Raw genomic sequence first — 15,157 nt, 5'->3', positions numbered from 1 at the left:
CTCACGTTGTTCCTTATGTATACATACATTATTCTTCTTCCTATACTCTATGGTCTAACCAATCTGGCTTTTGCTGTTCCCTACACATGACATCTCATTTCTTGCCCCCTTGCTTTTTCACTTATCTGCATTTCCATGCTTGGAAACACTTCCTCACTTCAGCATCTTAGAAATCCTTATTTCCTTCAAGACTCATCTCAAACCGTACCTTCTATATGAAGCTTTTCCTGATTCCCCAACTCCTGGGACCTTCCCACTTAAAATTACTTTGCTTTTATTTTGTAAATAATCTGTACATGCTTATGTATGTATGTGCCTCTCTGCTTAAAGTCAGAGACGGCTTCATTTTTGTCTTTGTATTACCAGCACCTGGGACATATTAAGATTTAACAAGTGCTTGTTGGTTGCCTGAAATGTCCTCACGCTGCATTTTCACCTATAAAACTACACAGCCTTTAAAGCCCAATTTAAACGCTATCTCTTCTAGAAAGTCATGGATAATGAATTCTCTTATCAGACCTAACATAGGCACATTATATTGTAATTTTCTAATGCACTTATCATGTAATATTGTGTTGAAACCAGCTCACAGGCTCTCAAGAGCTGATTGTTAAAATTTCAGTTTGAGTATACATACCACAAAAATCGACAAAGGCTACAAGTCAGGGTTTGATTTATTTTTTGATAACTGATCACTGAAGACAGTATTAGAAAAAATCTTAATATATAGATTAAACTTAAAAGTTTATCAAGCATAATTTTTTCCCCTGGAGATCCAGTTGTTAAACCTTTACTAGTATAGTTCTGATTATAGTTATCTATGTTGGTGTTTTACCTGTTCTTAGACTGTAAGATCCTGGAGGTCAGGGAATATGTCTTATCTAAACTTTTTATCACCCAGAGCTTAGCATGGTGTTCTACACATGGAAGGTGTTTGATAAATTTTTTTGTATTTGTATTTATGTTATTGAAAATAAATTTAGTAAAGTTTTATCAAGTACTATTCTAAAACATCTTAATTTTTTTTATTTTTAAAAGTCACCTTTAAAGTCATTAAGGCCATACCTACACATGGGCCTAATTTTTTCTATTGTTCAGATGTCACTCTCTACAACAAGTTGAAAGTGCCATCTGAACAAAAGTAAAAAAAAAAAAATTTCCCCTTGATGAAATACTTCCTCTAAACCATTAAATGGAAACTGCTATTGTTTTTAAATAGAACACACATCTCCCTCCAAAATACTTATTTAATATGGTGAAAAGGAGAAAAGAGGAGCACTAAGAAAGGAATATAGAGAAGGAATGAATGACTTAGTGTCTCAGAGAAAAAGTGATGTATGCCAACCTTGCGTTGGAAACTCTGAATATCTTACTTGGCTGTATTTGTTTCATTGTAGTTTCTTTGTTGAAGTGTGACTTATCTTTGACTTATAAACACTTAATTTGACCCTGTAATATCTCCAGTTAGGAGTCAGTGGGGGAAAAAAGATGTTTCTTCTAGACCTAAAAAAAGTTAGAGAAAAGTGAGCAGGAGAGGACTCTGTATTCTAGGGAGCCCCTCATCCTCGGAGAATGTTGGATCTAGGCCTTAAGCATTAACAGATTGTTATCTCCTAATGGTCAGAGCTAACAACACTGTGGACAACACAGGTTTCTTACTGTGGTCTTCAGCTGGAGAAGGAAATGGCAAACCATTCCAGTATGTTTGCCAAGAAAACCCCAAATGGAGACACGAAGAGTCTGACACTACTGAAAATGACTGAACAAAGACATTTTGTTAGTCAGACATAAAAGTAATAGTCAGCTCCAGTACATCCAGGAATAATACCTAGTACAGAGAATGGTGAATGGAGAAGTAGATTTATTGGCTTCCCTAAAAACACATCAGGTAGGTGACTGCCTGCTCTGCCAACATGTGCTTTGCGATCTCTGTTTGTTGGGTTTTGGTGTGTACTCGTGTAGGAAAAGCAAATACTGGTTTCCAAAACAGAGACTATTCTGTCCTATAGGGCTCTCCAATGTGCCTCAATGGCTAATCTGATTATAACAAAATCCTCATTCTTTCTAGCATGTTAATCTCATACCTCCTTCTGGAGTATTGAATACTTGGTCAACACTGGCAGGCCCCTCCCCTTTCCCATTGACAACTCGAACATTCAGTATGTAATGGCTAAACGGCTCCAAGCCTGGCAACATGCCATGAGTCTTGCTGCCATTGAAGGTGAGGATTTTTTTCTCAACATGGCGCCTGTTCCTCTTAGATGAATTTTTCACTTTCCAGTAGTAAATCTAAAATGAGAGAAAGTAAGTTAGCAACATATGAAGGAGAGAACACTCTAAGGGGTTTGGGGCCAAACAAACATAGCAAATTTATATTCTTTCAGGAAAATTCCTACTTCCTAGATTTACAGCTAGATGGGACTTTAAAGGCCATCTGGTTCAACCTCCTCATTTTACAGATAAGGAAACTGAGTCTGAGAGAGCTTAAGAGATTTGCCCAGGGTCACACAGCTAATAATTGTCTGAGATAGGTTTTGAACTCTTGTCTTCCTGGCTCCATGAGCAAAAGGAATCTGAAGCCCACAGATCACTGGGAAAATCAAATTAGCTATAAATAATATAATGGTATACCTACAGTATATACAGTGCCAGGCCTAGAGTCAGAAGATTCATCTTCCTGAGTTCAAATCCAGCCTCAGATACTTACTAGCTGTATAACCCTGGGCAAGTCACATAACCCTGTTTGCCTTAGTTTCCTTATCTGTAAAATGAACTGGAGAAGGAAATGGCAAACCATTCCAGTATGTTTGCCAAGAAAACCGCAAATGGAGACACGAAGAGTCTGACACTACTGAAAATGACTGAACAAAGACATTTTGTTAGTCAGACATAAAACTAATAGTCAGCTCCAGTACATCCAGGAAATGGATAATAATGACTAAACTCAAAATCATTGGTAAAGAAGGATATAGTGATTGTAGAAAAGGTAATATGATGATAGAGTAAATTTTAACTACCCATTAATTTTATGTTTGGGAGAATCAAAAATGGATTATGGCAGTTTTAATATATTTTGTGCTTGCTTTATTTCCTTAACATAATAGCAAAATAGAAAAGAAGAACTTTTTTCATAATTACTCCAGAACTATCAGTTAGCATTAAACCAATTAATCAACAATTATTTATTGGGTACAGGTTATAATTAATTTTAGGATATAATATAGAAAATGAATGGTAGGAAATGATGTAGGTGAGAAAAATTCCACTTGGCTTTGGACGTCATCCAGCATATCATACCATTACTTGTTGTTTTCTCCAGCATTCCTGTGGCTTAACTAGGCTGTGCCAATGATAACTCATTGCTTGTGTGCATATTATTTTGTCATGTTTAATTTTCAATAAAATGAGCATGATAACAGTTAAAAAAAATAATTTCCTGGAGTCAGAATGAACAAGACAGAATGTTAAGTAGAGTTAAAACAGTCACTAGACATTTTATCACCCTTAAATCTCCATTAATCAGGATGGTTTGTCAGTGTAACAATGACCATTGTTCATAAGAAAGACCCTGAGGTACTGTAAGGACTTGAAGCGCCACCTGAATTATCAAAGAAAGACTAAATTGTGTGTTAGCTTTTGTCCCGTCTTGTGATTTTATCAGGTGTGGAACATTTCTACTCATTCTTATTGGCAGCTTTTCGTACTTATGGTTCTGGAGAGTTGCCTGGGCCACTGAGAGGTTAAGGTCATATAGCTTGTCCACAGGCTTCCTAATTCTGTGTCACAACTGGCACTTGAACTCATGTTTTCCTGACTCCAAGAATGGCACTCTGTCTACCACTCCCTTGGTTCTCTAGTTTTAGTATTAAGTACATTTTATCATATTACCATTTTTTGAAAGTTGGTAATCCATACATAGTAGTGTGCTAATTTCCAGAATATTTGATTATTTTTAGGCCAAGAAGAATATGTAATATATAATATGATATATGTAATATATCATATGATATATGATATTTTATCAAAAATATTTTATTTATTGTATGGCATTAAGAAATTCTTATCTTGGATTATCCCCTAAGACTGTTTAGGTGTGGGTCATAACTGAAAGCATCTAGAATGGATCAGATCCTTAAATCTATTTTCTAGATCTGAATATAGATTTTTCTAGACTGATTCTATTATATATTCTATACCAATATATTAACATATTCTATATTGACTCTACCAAATCTAGTTTTCAAACTCCTAATAGTTGATAACTAACATTTATATAGTACTTTCAAGTTTGCAAAGCTCTTTGGATATATCATCTCATTTGATCCTTACAATAGCCCTGTGAATTGGGTGCTATTATTTTCCCCATTTTATAGATGAGGAGACTAAGGCTGAGAAATGTTAAGTGACTTGACCAATGAAGCCTGTAAATGTCTGAGACTGTATTGGAACACTGGTCTTCCTGATTTCAAGTTCAGTAATTCTGAGCATCCCCAAACTTAGGATGCCATAACTGACACTCGAAGTGGACCTAGCTCAGTATGGCAAGCCTTGTCTTTCTCATAGCTTTGATTAAAAGACAAAGAAAAATTGATAGTGGTGGAAACAATGGGGAACTTTACTTGCCCGATAGCCTTTCAAGTGTCCTCGAATACTTTTTGGGGGTACTGGCTCCCAGTGCACCTCAGCCAAAGTGCTGTTCACCACATTCACATGCACATTGCTGGGAGCCACCATAGGTACTGGAAAAATGAAAGGAGCAGGAGTTACAAGCATGTAATCACATTATTTACTCTGGGTTTTATTTACAAAATTCTTGGTTTAGAGATGGACTTTAATAGTCCATTTCTAAAGGCTGTCAGAGACTGAAAGATAGTATATCTTAATTTGGTTACTGCTTTAGCAGAACAAAACATTTAAAAAATATAATTCTACTCTTGCATTCTGGACACTTTTCTTAAGCAAATATATTTTAAAATTCTGGCTCCCCAAGCAATTCTCTTCCAAGCATTGCCCATAGAAATAATTTCATTGCCATGAAATGTTGGCCTCTTCCCTCCCCTCTAATGACTCTCAGACACTGCATGACTGAGTGGCAGCCATACTTATTTTTTTCTGAAGAGCATAAAAATGCCAGTCATAGTGAAGCACACCTGCAATCCCTGTTACTGGGGGAGGTTGAGGCTGGCGGATCACTTGAGTGTGGGGTTTCTGAACTGCAGAACTCAGGTACTGAGCAGATGTCTGTATGAAGTCCAGCACTAAAATGGCAAGCCCCACAGAAGTAGTGGGCCCTCAGGCTTTAACAACTGGCCCAGGTTGGAAAAATAAAGTAGGTTGAAGCTTCAATATTGACCAACACTGGTAATCCCTGCACTTCCAAGGATCCAGTCTCCAAAAAAGAGCATAAATGAAAAAGAACAAGACACTCACAGTCTTCTCCAGAATGCCCAACGATTATCACAGGCTCTGGAGCAAATCCCACATCATTGAGTGCCTGTACTTTCACCAGATATGGAACAAAGGTTGGTGTGCCTGATACGATGTACTTGGATACATTTGCAACTACAACAGATGTCCACTCATCGTCACCATCTTTCTGGCGCCAGCTGACTTTATACTGAAGACCAGGTCCGTTAGAATCAAAACCTTTTAAGGGCTACAGAAAAAAACCCAAACAAACCACAAACCAGTAACAACATGAAAATCAAACCACAAGAAATAAACCAAAGTAAAGTGGTATTAACTTGCAGAAACTTCTTAAAAAGTCAGACTGCATCAATTATACCACACTAACATTTTACTCTTACCATAAACTCAGTTCCTAAATGTAAATAAAATCAGTAAATACAGAAAACACTGAAATCAACATTAGAAACAATTTCTCAAGGAACTGTCTTCTTTTCTAACAGTGATGGAAAACAAAGTTTATTGGAGATCAGAGTTTCAAAGAAGTTAGACTGTTTGTCACAATATAATAAATATAGGGAAAACATCTGGGAAGGGATGGAGATAAAATGAACAGTGAGATGAATGGACCTTAGACCACCAGAGATTTGGTCTCAATGTCCCCTCAATGAGGCGTGAACAATTAAGCTACATTGGTACATGCAAAAGAGTAAGGAGTAATAGAGGAGTAATAGAGAAAGAAGAGTTAGCTCTGCATCCTGACTTAGTAACTCTGTTTCACTAACAATCCTTACTCCCCCCCCCCCCACACACACACCCCTTCCTCCCCATTTACTCGTGGGGTTGCAGAATGCTACAACTGCATGAGACCTTAAAAGGCAATCTAGTCCAGGAATTCTTAGTCCAGGAATTCTTTATTTTATTTATTTATTTTTAAATAATTAATTAATTTATTTTTAGTTTTCAGCGTTCCCTTCCATAAGTCTGGGGACTTAAATTTTTTTTTTGAAGTACATTTCACTGCAGTTGGTTTCCTTTGTAATCCTATATATTTTGTTTTTATGCATTTATAAACATCATTCTGAGCAGGAGTCCACAAGCTTCACCAGACTAGGTTAAGAACCCCCGATCTAGTCCAATTCCCTCAATTTAACAGATGAGGAAATTGAACCCAGAGAAGTTAAATGTTTTGAATAGGGTTATACAGTTAGTTGGTAGTGAGGCAGGGAATGGAGTATATGAATTTACTAATTCTCTCAGGGATGATAGCTTTCTACCTACCCTGTGTACGTGCTGTTTGTCCTTCTCAAAGAGTACCATGACATCAGGGAGGTGATGCCGTGACATGCAAGTGAATTGGATTTAAGTGCGGGGGTGAGTGCCACCAGCCTCACTCTCTCCTCTGGAACTATCTGGGTCCAGTGGCCAGATACAGATCAAGACAACTGGAGATGTACCCAGTGCAGGTGCTGGTTCCTACAATCTACTTACCCAAGGCATGCAGAGTCCTATCCAAACCAGCACAGACCACACTCTTTATATATGTTACTTCATTCAAATGCTAACTTGTGTCATCTCTATTTCATTATAGAAGGGTTATGGTTAAGGTGGATTTGGGATCACAGAATTTATAGTTGCAAGGGACCTTGGCAATCTAAGTAAATCCCTCACACTCAGATGAGAAAATTGACTTGTTACATTTTATTTTGAGAAGTCAAACATATTTCTTGTTGATTTGACCCATCATTTGGTAAACATAATCATCAAGGATTACATTTATATAACATTAAAGTTTACAAGGTACTTTGCTTACACTATGTGAGGTGTGTATTTTAAATATTAGGGGTGAGAAAACTGAAATTCACAGAAATGGTGTAATGTTCCCATGAGCATATAGCAAATGACTGTTACTACATTTTAAAAATGAAAGTGCTAAAGAAGACACATGGGAAGACACTATCCTCTGCTCCTGTGCAATGTTGGTAGAGTCCATGGGTGGTGAATATTTTATACATTGTCATATATTTTCAATGTATTGATTGGCTTTGCTGACTTTTCTCCCTTTCACTTTTTCTTTCCTTTTCAAATAATTCTTTGTTACAAAAGATAGTTCTCTGGGAGGGGTAAGGGTACAGTTCTGGAAAAATAGGTAATAAATGCTTTGCCTTAATGCTGCCTTGCCCCACCCTCTGGGACCATTGCTAAAGATTCCAAATGGCAAATATATTTTTAAGGGGTCAAATGGGAGATTTAGGTGATGTAAAAACAGAATATGTCAATAAAATTTATTTTAAAAAATGAAGTTGTTTGGCTAATCAGCTCACCTGCCATGTAATCACCAAATTATCAGGCTCTGATCCTATTCCTTCAACAGCGGTGGGATTCTCTTCTGGTTCTAGAAGTTAAATAGTAATACGTGAGGATGCCCTCATCTGGACTTTTGGCTTTTGAACAGGCAATTCCTCTTAAAAAATAGAATCATTAATTTACCTGCTGCTTTTGTCATATAATATTCCGATGCTTCACTGGGCAGACTTCTACCAATACTGTTGACAGCAATTACACGGAAAGAATATTTTACGTAAGGAGAAAGTTTCAACTCTACTGTTGTCTGTGTTCCAGGAACATCAGTCTGGTGATGCCATATGCCTGGCTCATGCAAGGCATCTTCGTATTCAATGATGAAATCTAGCAAAAACAAAAAACAAACAAAAAAATCCGCAGTGAATTTCACCCACAGAAGAGACCTGGTTGCCAAGGATGAAAAAATGAATGGGCTAGTCTAATAATGTTAATGATAGCTGACATTTTAATAAGGTTTTATGACTTACAAAGTGCTTTACATAAGTTTTATAATTTGATCTGTCTGGTAATATGAATTACCTAACTTTGAAGAAAATTCTCATTTAAATAGCTACTACTTCCTATTGCAACCATTATTATCAATATTTAAACGTCCCAATCTATATGAGGTTTAGCAAATTAAAAAAGGTGTGGAATTGATCAGGAAATCTCCAGAAAATGTTAAATGTATGTGTGTGTGTGTGTGTGTGTGTGTTGCTGTGACTTAGAAGTATTAAACAGTTCTGGAAAAATAGTAATAAATGTTTTGCCTTAATGCTGCCTAGCCCCACCCTCTGGGGCAACTGGTAAAGATTCCAAGGGCAAGTATATTTTTAAGGATAGTTTAGCATCTTGAGATGATAGTTTTGACTTGTTCTCCTAGATAAGAGTTATCTTGCAAGTGGGTGGGGGGGGGACCCTTCAGGGCAAGTCTACATTGCTTTGAATGGGCAGGGGGAAACGGGAGAAAGAGGAGAGAGGGAGAAGAGGGAGAGACAGAGAAGGGAGGAAGAAAGAGAGATAGAGAAATGTTCAGTAGTGCCCCTGCTCTTATCTACTTCTCTTTCTCTCTCTAGCCATTATTTTCATCTCCTGGTTTGTCCCCTCTGCCCCCACCAATCACCTGATAACTTGACTTTGAAGATTAAACCAAAACTAAAAAATCCCATTATACTTTAAAAATCCTAATCATAGAATTAAAAATTTTAGATCTGAAAGGCTCCTCAAACAATTTACTAGACTGTAATTTTGATGAGGACAGGGTCTTAGTCTTATTTAAATCATGTATCTCCTTCAGTACTTAGTGCAGTTGTCTGCACACATTATGCACTTAATTAAGGCATATTGAATCTATAGGATTATAGAATGATTGGCTTCAGAGCTGGAAGCACCATCCTCATTTTATTCATGAAGAAGTGGAGACACAGAGATGTTAAGTGTCTTGATTTGCATTGGGTCACACAAGCTAATTGATAGTAGGACTGATGCCAGAAGCCAGCCTTCCTAAGTTCAGTGATCTCTGTACCTCTTCAGTCAGTTATCCTCATTATCTATCTGCCATATGGTATTGTTACTATGATATAAAGACAAGAATGAACAAGCTACTCAGAATACATCTTACAATTTGTGTAGGGTGGTTTTTTTTTCTTGTTCTTTTTTTTGGGGGGGGGTTCTGGACCTGTGATTTCACCAATATGGAGAACTCCTAGTATACAAGCTTCCTCTACCAACAAAGAATGGCAACTTGCCTGTAACTTAAAGACTTAGAGAGTTGCCTGGAACATTGAGAGATTAAGTGATTTGCTCAAGGGTCAATCAGGAAGTGTCAGAGGTAGGACTTAAACCCAGGTCCTCTTGACTCTAAGGTTGGTCTTTATCCACTTGGCGACACTTCCTTTTGTTGTACACATAGCAAGGAAATTCTGTCTCTCACCTGGACAGAACTCTTAACAACTACTAGGATGACAAATAACACTCTCCTAGTCTATATGTTTGTTTTTGGGGCACTCTCCTCACACGGCTCTTTGTGGCGTGGAGAAGTTTTAGATTCTTAAAGGCTTTGTCAGCAGAATGCCAGCTCTTGTAGTCCACCAAGCTGGAAAACTTTCAAATAGAGTCAGGTCCTGATTAGCATGAATAAGGACTCCCACAAAATGGCCGTGCGATTTGAATTTGCATCGCATATTTACAATGGACTAGTACCAATTACTCTATTCCACATAACTATGACTTCAAAGAATGACTAGCTTTATGGACAAAGCACCAGACTTCATGCCAGGCATCTGAGCACTAGCCCAAGTCCAGAGAAACTCATCATCAGAAGTTTGGCAAGCAGGTAACAAAATGTTTTGGCCACAGTAACTTGTGAAGACCATCTGATAAAGGAGTTGAAGGGTTGTAAACTATGTAAGAATGGAGTCCACAGTGATGAAGTTCAGGTCCTTTGACTATTGAAATGTTATATGTAGTATATTTAAATATTTGACTAATTCATAGAAGCTTCTTTCACTAACATTTAAAAGACATCAACTAGCATGCTTTAATATTTCTATTGCTATCTTTATGCTATTAAATTAGCAACTGAATTGCATTCTAATAAAATTCATTAAAATAGTTCAAATGACAACAGACTGGGGTAAAGCAGCAGATAGAAAAATAAACGTTGCCACATTTTGGCATATACTTCATTAATACATACATTCCCCTTCAGTATCCACATATTTCAACAAAATGCAACAGTTTGCATTCCCAAAATCTCATTTTAAATAGAATGACTCCTTAACAGTTGGTTTCCATGGACTGTCGTTAATCAGGAAACCAGGGCCTATGAATTCAGGGTACATCAATTATTATGTTGATGAAAGATTTCTTCTCAAAGATATCATTTTTGTTAATAGAAGGCTATTTCATGAGAGTAAAGTATAATGACATCCACAAAACTGTAAGGCAAACAGAACTTTACCATCTAATGATAGCTTTTAAATGTGAAAAACTGCCAAATTACTCTAAACAAATGATTAAATCTAGCTGATTGATTTAATTAGCAGTAATGTATAACACAGCTAGTTGATGAAGAATGTTGACAATTCAAAGAAGAAAAAGAAAACTATTGAATAATAGTAAAATCACTTGGGACTTCAGAGCACAGATAGCTTTCTCTATGGTTTGGCTGTGAAGGGAGAAATTACAGCACCATAGCTTAAAAGGCTGGTAGAGTCAACTGTAGGTTTTTTGAATTTTTATAGGATGGGGGAAATCTGGGCATGTTTGAAGGCAGTTGTTAAGAAGTCACCTGATAAAGAGAGGTTGCAAATTAGAGTGAGGGAGAGGATAGCTGAAAGGATCCATTCCTAGAGGAGACAGGAAAGTATCAAAGGTACTGTTCTTAATAGTGATAATGTAAAGACACATAATATTTGTGCACTGGGGAATGCTTTCAAATTTTCTTTAAATGTCTTCGTTTGGCAACAGTAAAATTTCTTTAAGGCTTTACCCTAATCAGATTAATTCTCTGGGCTCAGGTTAATTCATAAAGCTAAATTAATTATATTCCACTGTGGTATGGCCTATTAGAAAGAGCTCTGGGCTGGGAGTTAAGAGATCAGTTATACTCCTGGATCTATCACTAACTGTATTACCTAGTCAAATAGGCCTTCTAGATGTTCCTCATAAAAGGCACTTCATTTCCTGCTTTTGCAGTGACTATCTCCCATGCCTGGAATATACTCCCTCCACACCTCCGGCTCTCAGAATTTCTAGTTTCCTTTAAGGACCATCTGCAGTTCCACAGTGGCCTGTCCTGATTCCCTGCTGCTATTAGTGCATTAACTCTCTGCCTTCCTACCTCATAAACTTTTATCTATTTTGTATGTATCTGTATATGTACGTAGGGCAGCTAGGTGGCACAGTGGAGAGAGAGCTGGGCTTAGAGTCAGGAAGACCCATCTGCATGACTTCAAATCTGGCCTCAGACACTTATTAAATGTCTGATTCTGGGCAAGTGACTTAACCCTGTTTGACTCAGTTCCTCATTTATAAAATGAGCTGAGGAAGGAAATGGAAAAATGCTCCAGTATCTTTGCCAAGAAAATCCCAAATGGGGGCATGGAGAGCCAGACATGACTGAAATGATTCAATGACAACAACAAATATGTGTACATATTGTCCTAGCCAGACTGTGAGTTACTAGGGCAGGGACTTTTCATTTAGATTTTTGTATCCCTAGCACCTAGTGCAGTACCTGGAACACCACAGATGCTTAACTGATTGATTGATTGGCCTAGCAGCATCACTTTAACTACTTGGCTTCAGTTCAATTCAATGAACCTTTATTAAGTTCCTATTATGTACAAGGAATATTTGGGGATTAAAAAAAAAAGAAAAAAAGTAGTGGTCCTTGTTCTCAAGGATATTTCCTTATCCCAAGAATATCTGTTTTACCTACCTCAGAGAGCTGTCATGAGGTTCCAATGAAATGAGATATAACTATGCTTGGGGGGCAGCTAGGTGGTGCAGTGGATAGAGCACTGGCCCTGGATTCAGGAAGACCAGAGTTCAAATCCGGCCTCAGACACATAACACTAAATAGCTGTGTGACCCTGGGCAAGTCACTTAACCCCCATTGCCCAACAAAGAAAAAGCATAAAAGCACCCTATAACTGAAAACACTCCACCATTAACAGAAAGGTCTGGTAGGTAGATCAGTTTGGTGGTTCAGTCAAGTGACAGACAGCACAGATCCCTGATGGGAAATTACGTTGCACAAATCCAAAGTGCTTCAGAAGTTGGAAAAAAAATCAGTCTAAGAATAATTGCTATACAGGAAATGGCTGAACACACCTGTAATAGGGCTATTGTTTTCATCTCCTGGTATCCATGACAGTTGAACACTTCTTTCAAGAAGACTTGTCAATTCCAAATCAAAGGGCGGATTTGGACGATCTGCAGGTCAAACACATTCATTATGATCGATAATCTTAGTAAAGGAGACCCACCAGTTATTCACTCTACCATTCGGAGAGGAATAGGATGGAAGGAAATCTTACAGACATATCACAATTCAGTCTTAACGTGATATGCTACTGAAATGAAATGGAAATAACTGAGGTTTCTTGAGACACAAGCCACAGATGAAAACTTCCATTGAATTAATATTGCTGAGTTCCACTTGTTTGTTTCTCAAGTGAAGATCAATCATTTATAATTTTAAAAATGGAAGCTGAAATGTACAGACCACCATTTTCAGTTTGTGAGTTTCTCATAAACACAAATGGAAGTTTGTACAAGAAATCAAACCTTCATTCTATCAAATGAAAAACAAAGAAAAACAACTTCTAGAAATGAAGTCTGACAAATACAATGGAATTTACTAATTTCAGCATGCATATTTAAGCCAGATGCTTTAAGTCATTGCCTAGTAACTGCAGTGGGTTAGGGACTTGGGGAGGTACAGTTACCCTTGTATGACACCAAAATATACTTTATTATAATCATTATGTTACAAAATATCCTCTCTACCAGATTCCCACAACTCCCAGGCAATACCATGGAAAATGGTCCTTTAGTGTTCCATAGAATTAGTGTGCCATCCTGAATACCCACCTAAGGGAATGACTTTGACCTTGGAGATTAAAAAAAAAAGCCCGCAAAGATATCTTTTTTAACTTGTTTATTCATGCAGAAGCAGAAACAAAAGATACTAACAAATTAAAACCCCACTACCATATTACATATGACTGAACTTAAAATCCAAGGGACTCTGTACAAAATTAGATTTGCTATTCAAGTGCTAAATAAAAAAGCAGCATTGATAAATGGAAAATAATCTAGAAAGTCATTTCTGATTTCATTTCCAGGTGTCAGAAAAATCACATGTCATAAATGCATTATTATTTGTCATTCTTTAGTGATTTGTATCACATGAACATAAATCAAGCTAACTCTGTATCAGCAATGCAAGAATGATGTCAATGAATCTCTTTTGATGCTCTTTTTTTGGGGGGAGGGTACAATTTTCCAGAAATAGAAACCAGACATAACCCTTAAAGAACCGAAATGAAAAATAATTTGTGGAGTTACACATCTTAAATAGTTTTTTTCACTCTGCAAATATAAATAATAACTTTTTAAAGTAATGTATCATTTTTATAATGTTCTTGTCAAATTACATAAATTGTATCAAATGAATTGATTATTCAATCATCCATAAAATTTTTAGAAATGAATGATGCCATGCTGAGTAAAAGAAACTCCAATGTTAAAATGAAGAAACTACTTATGGTAGTAAATGACCAGCAAAATAAAAATTTGACGTATTTCTCCTTAAAGACAAACAATCAGTAAGTGGCATATAATGGAAAAAAAAATATTGATTTGGAGATGTGAAGTATGTTGAAGATAAGACAGAAAAAGATTTGAATTAGTTTACCGTAAACAGGAGCTGGAGTTGGAGAAGGAGCCAGAAGGACATTAATATAAAAGAATTTTTTTCAAAGTTAGTAATAGAAAGATACAAGATTTTACAAGCAGAGACTGTATAGTATAGAAATTATGAAATGAAGTTTACTTATGGAAATATGGCACTAATAATCACACAGCAGCAATGTAGAAAAAATTGATTTTTTTAAAAAATCATTCCATCATCTCCCTATTTGCTCACTAAACTATTACTAGTTACTCACTATGTATGTACACTACTAGTTGCTAAGTTTATTTGTATTATAGACATAATCTCAACGAAAAATAAGACAATTAGTTCTTAGTTGTATTATTATGCTATTCCTAAAATAAAATTGAGGTAAAGATTCACAATTTTTCCATTCTTTGCTCAGAAACTTTATGCATAAGTTGTCTTATATTTGTTAAGCGTTTGACTGTCTTCTTACCAACAACTCTAAGCACAGCACTTGCAGAAACAATGTCCAGAGATGTATTTGCTACACAAGTGTAGGTTGCATCATCTTCATCACTTATGTTCATTATAACCAGATGGTCGTTATCGACACTGAATCTACAAATGGAAAAGATTCAGAGTAATCCCAAAGCTCATTCACTGTACATATTTCATTATTATTTATAGGTACATTCTTAGCTCTGCAGAAATACCTTGCCACTATCAACACAGAAAAATGATGTTTCCACATTATAGTAACATTGTAGTTTTTATAGCAATCATTTTTGCATTTTTTTTCAAAGATGGCTCTATGCCCATGATCTTAATTATGCAGTTCTAGAGTATGGATCAATTGCAGAGCCCCTGATAAACAAAAATCAAAACTTACAAAACAGATATATAAACATGGTTATATGGCTTCACCTTTGTAAGTTTATATCTAGTGCCTAATACAGTGCTTAGCACATAGTGGGTGCTTACTAAATGCTTGTCAACTAAGAACTTGTTATTTACTAT

At 36.5% G+C, this 15,157-nt stretch overlaps 1 protein-coding gene across 1 annotated transcript in view; it reads right to left on the bottom strand.

The window, feature by feature from the left end:
- The window catches only part of NRCAM (neuronal cell adhesion molecule), a 151,603-nt gene that overhangs the window by 33,934 nt on the left and 102,512 nt on the right, over positions 1-15,157 (bottom strand). Inside the window, exons 15-21 of the mRNA XM_027838633.1 lie at positions 14,634-14,758; positions 12,589-12,690; positions 7,897-8,094; positions 7,731-7,801; positions 5,431-5,656; positions 4,624-4,739; positions 2,085-2,289 (exon numbers count right to left, since the gene is read on the bottom strand). Coding sequence (XP_027694434.1) covers positions 2,085-2,289; positions 4,624-4,739; positions 5,431-5,656; positions 7,731-7,801; positions 7,897-8,094; positions 12,589-12,690; positions 14,634-14,758 — 1,043 coding nt within the window. The remainder of the gene's footprint in view (positions 1-2,084; positions 2,290-4,623; positions 4,740-5,430; positions 5,657-7,730; positions 7,802-7,896; positions 8,095-12,588; positions 12,691-14,633; positions 14,759-15,157) is intronic.

This window comes from Vombatus ursinus, unplaced genomic scaffold (assembly GCF_900497805.2).
Source record: "Vombatus ursinus unplaced genomic scaffold, bare-nosed wombat genome assembly UNPS02014830.1, whole genome shotgun sequence".
NCBI lineage: Eukaryota > Metazoa > Chordata > Mammalia > Diprotodontia > Vombatidae > Vombatus > Vombatus ursinus.
Note: the sequence above shows the minus strand (reverse complement) of the source record. Positions and strands in the feature narration are given on the sequence as shown.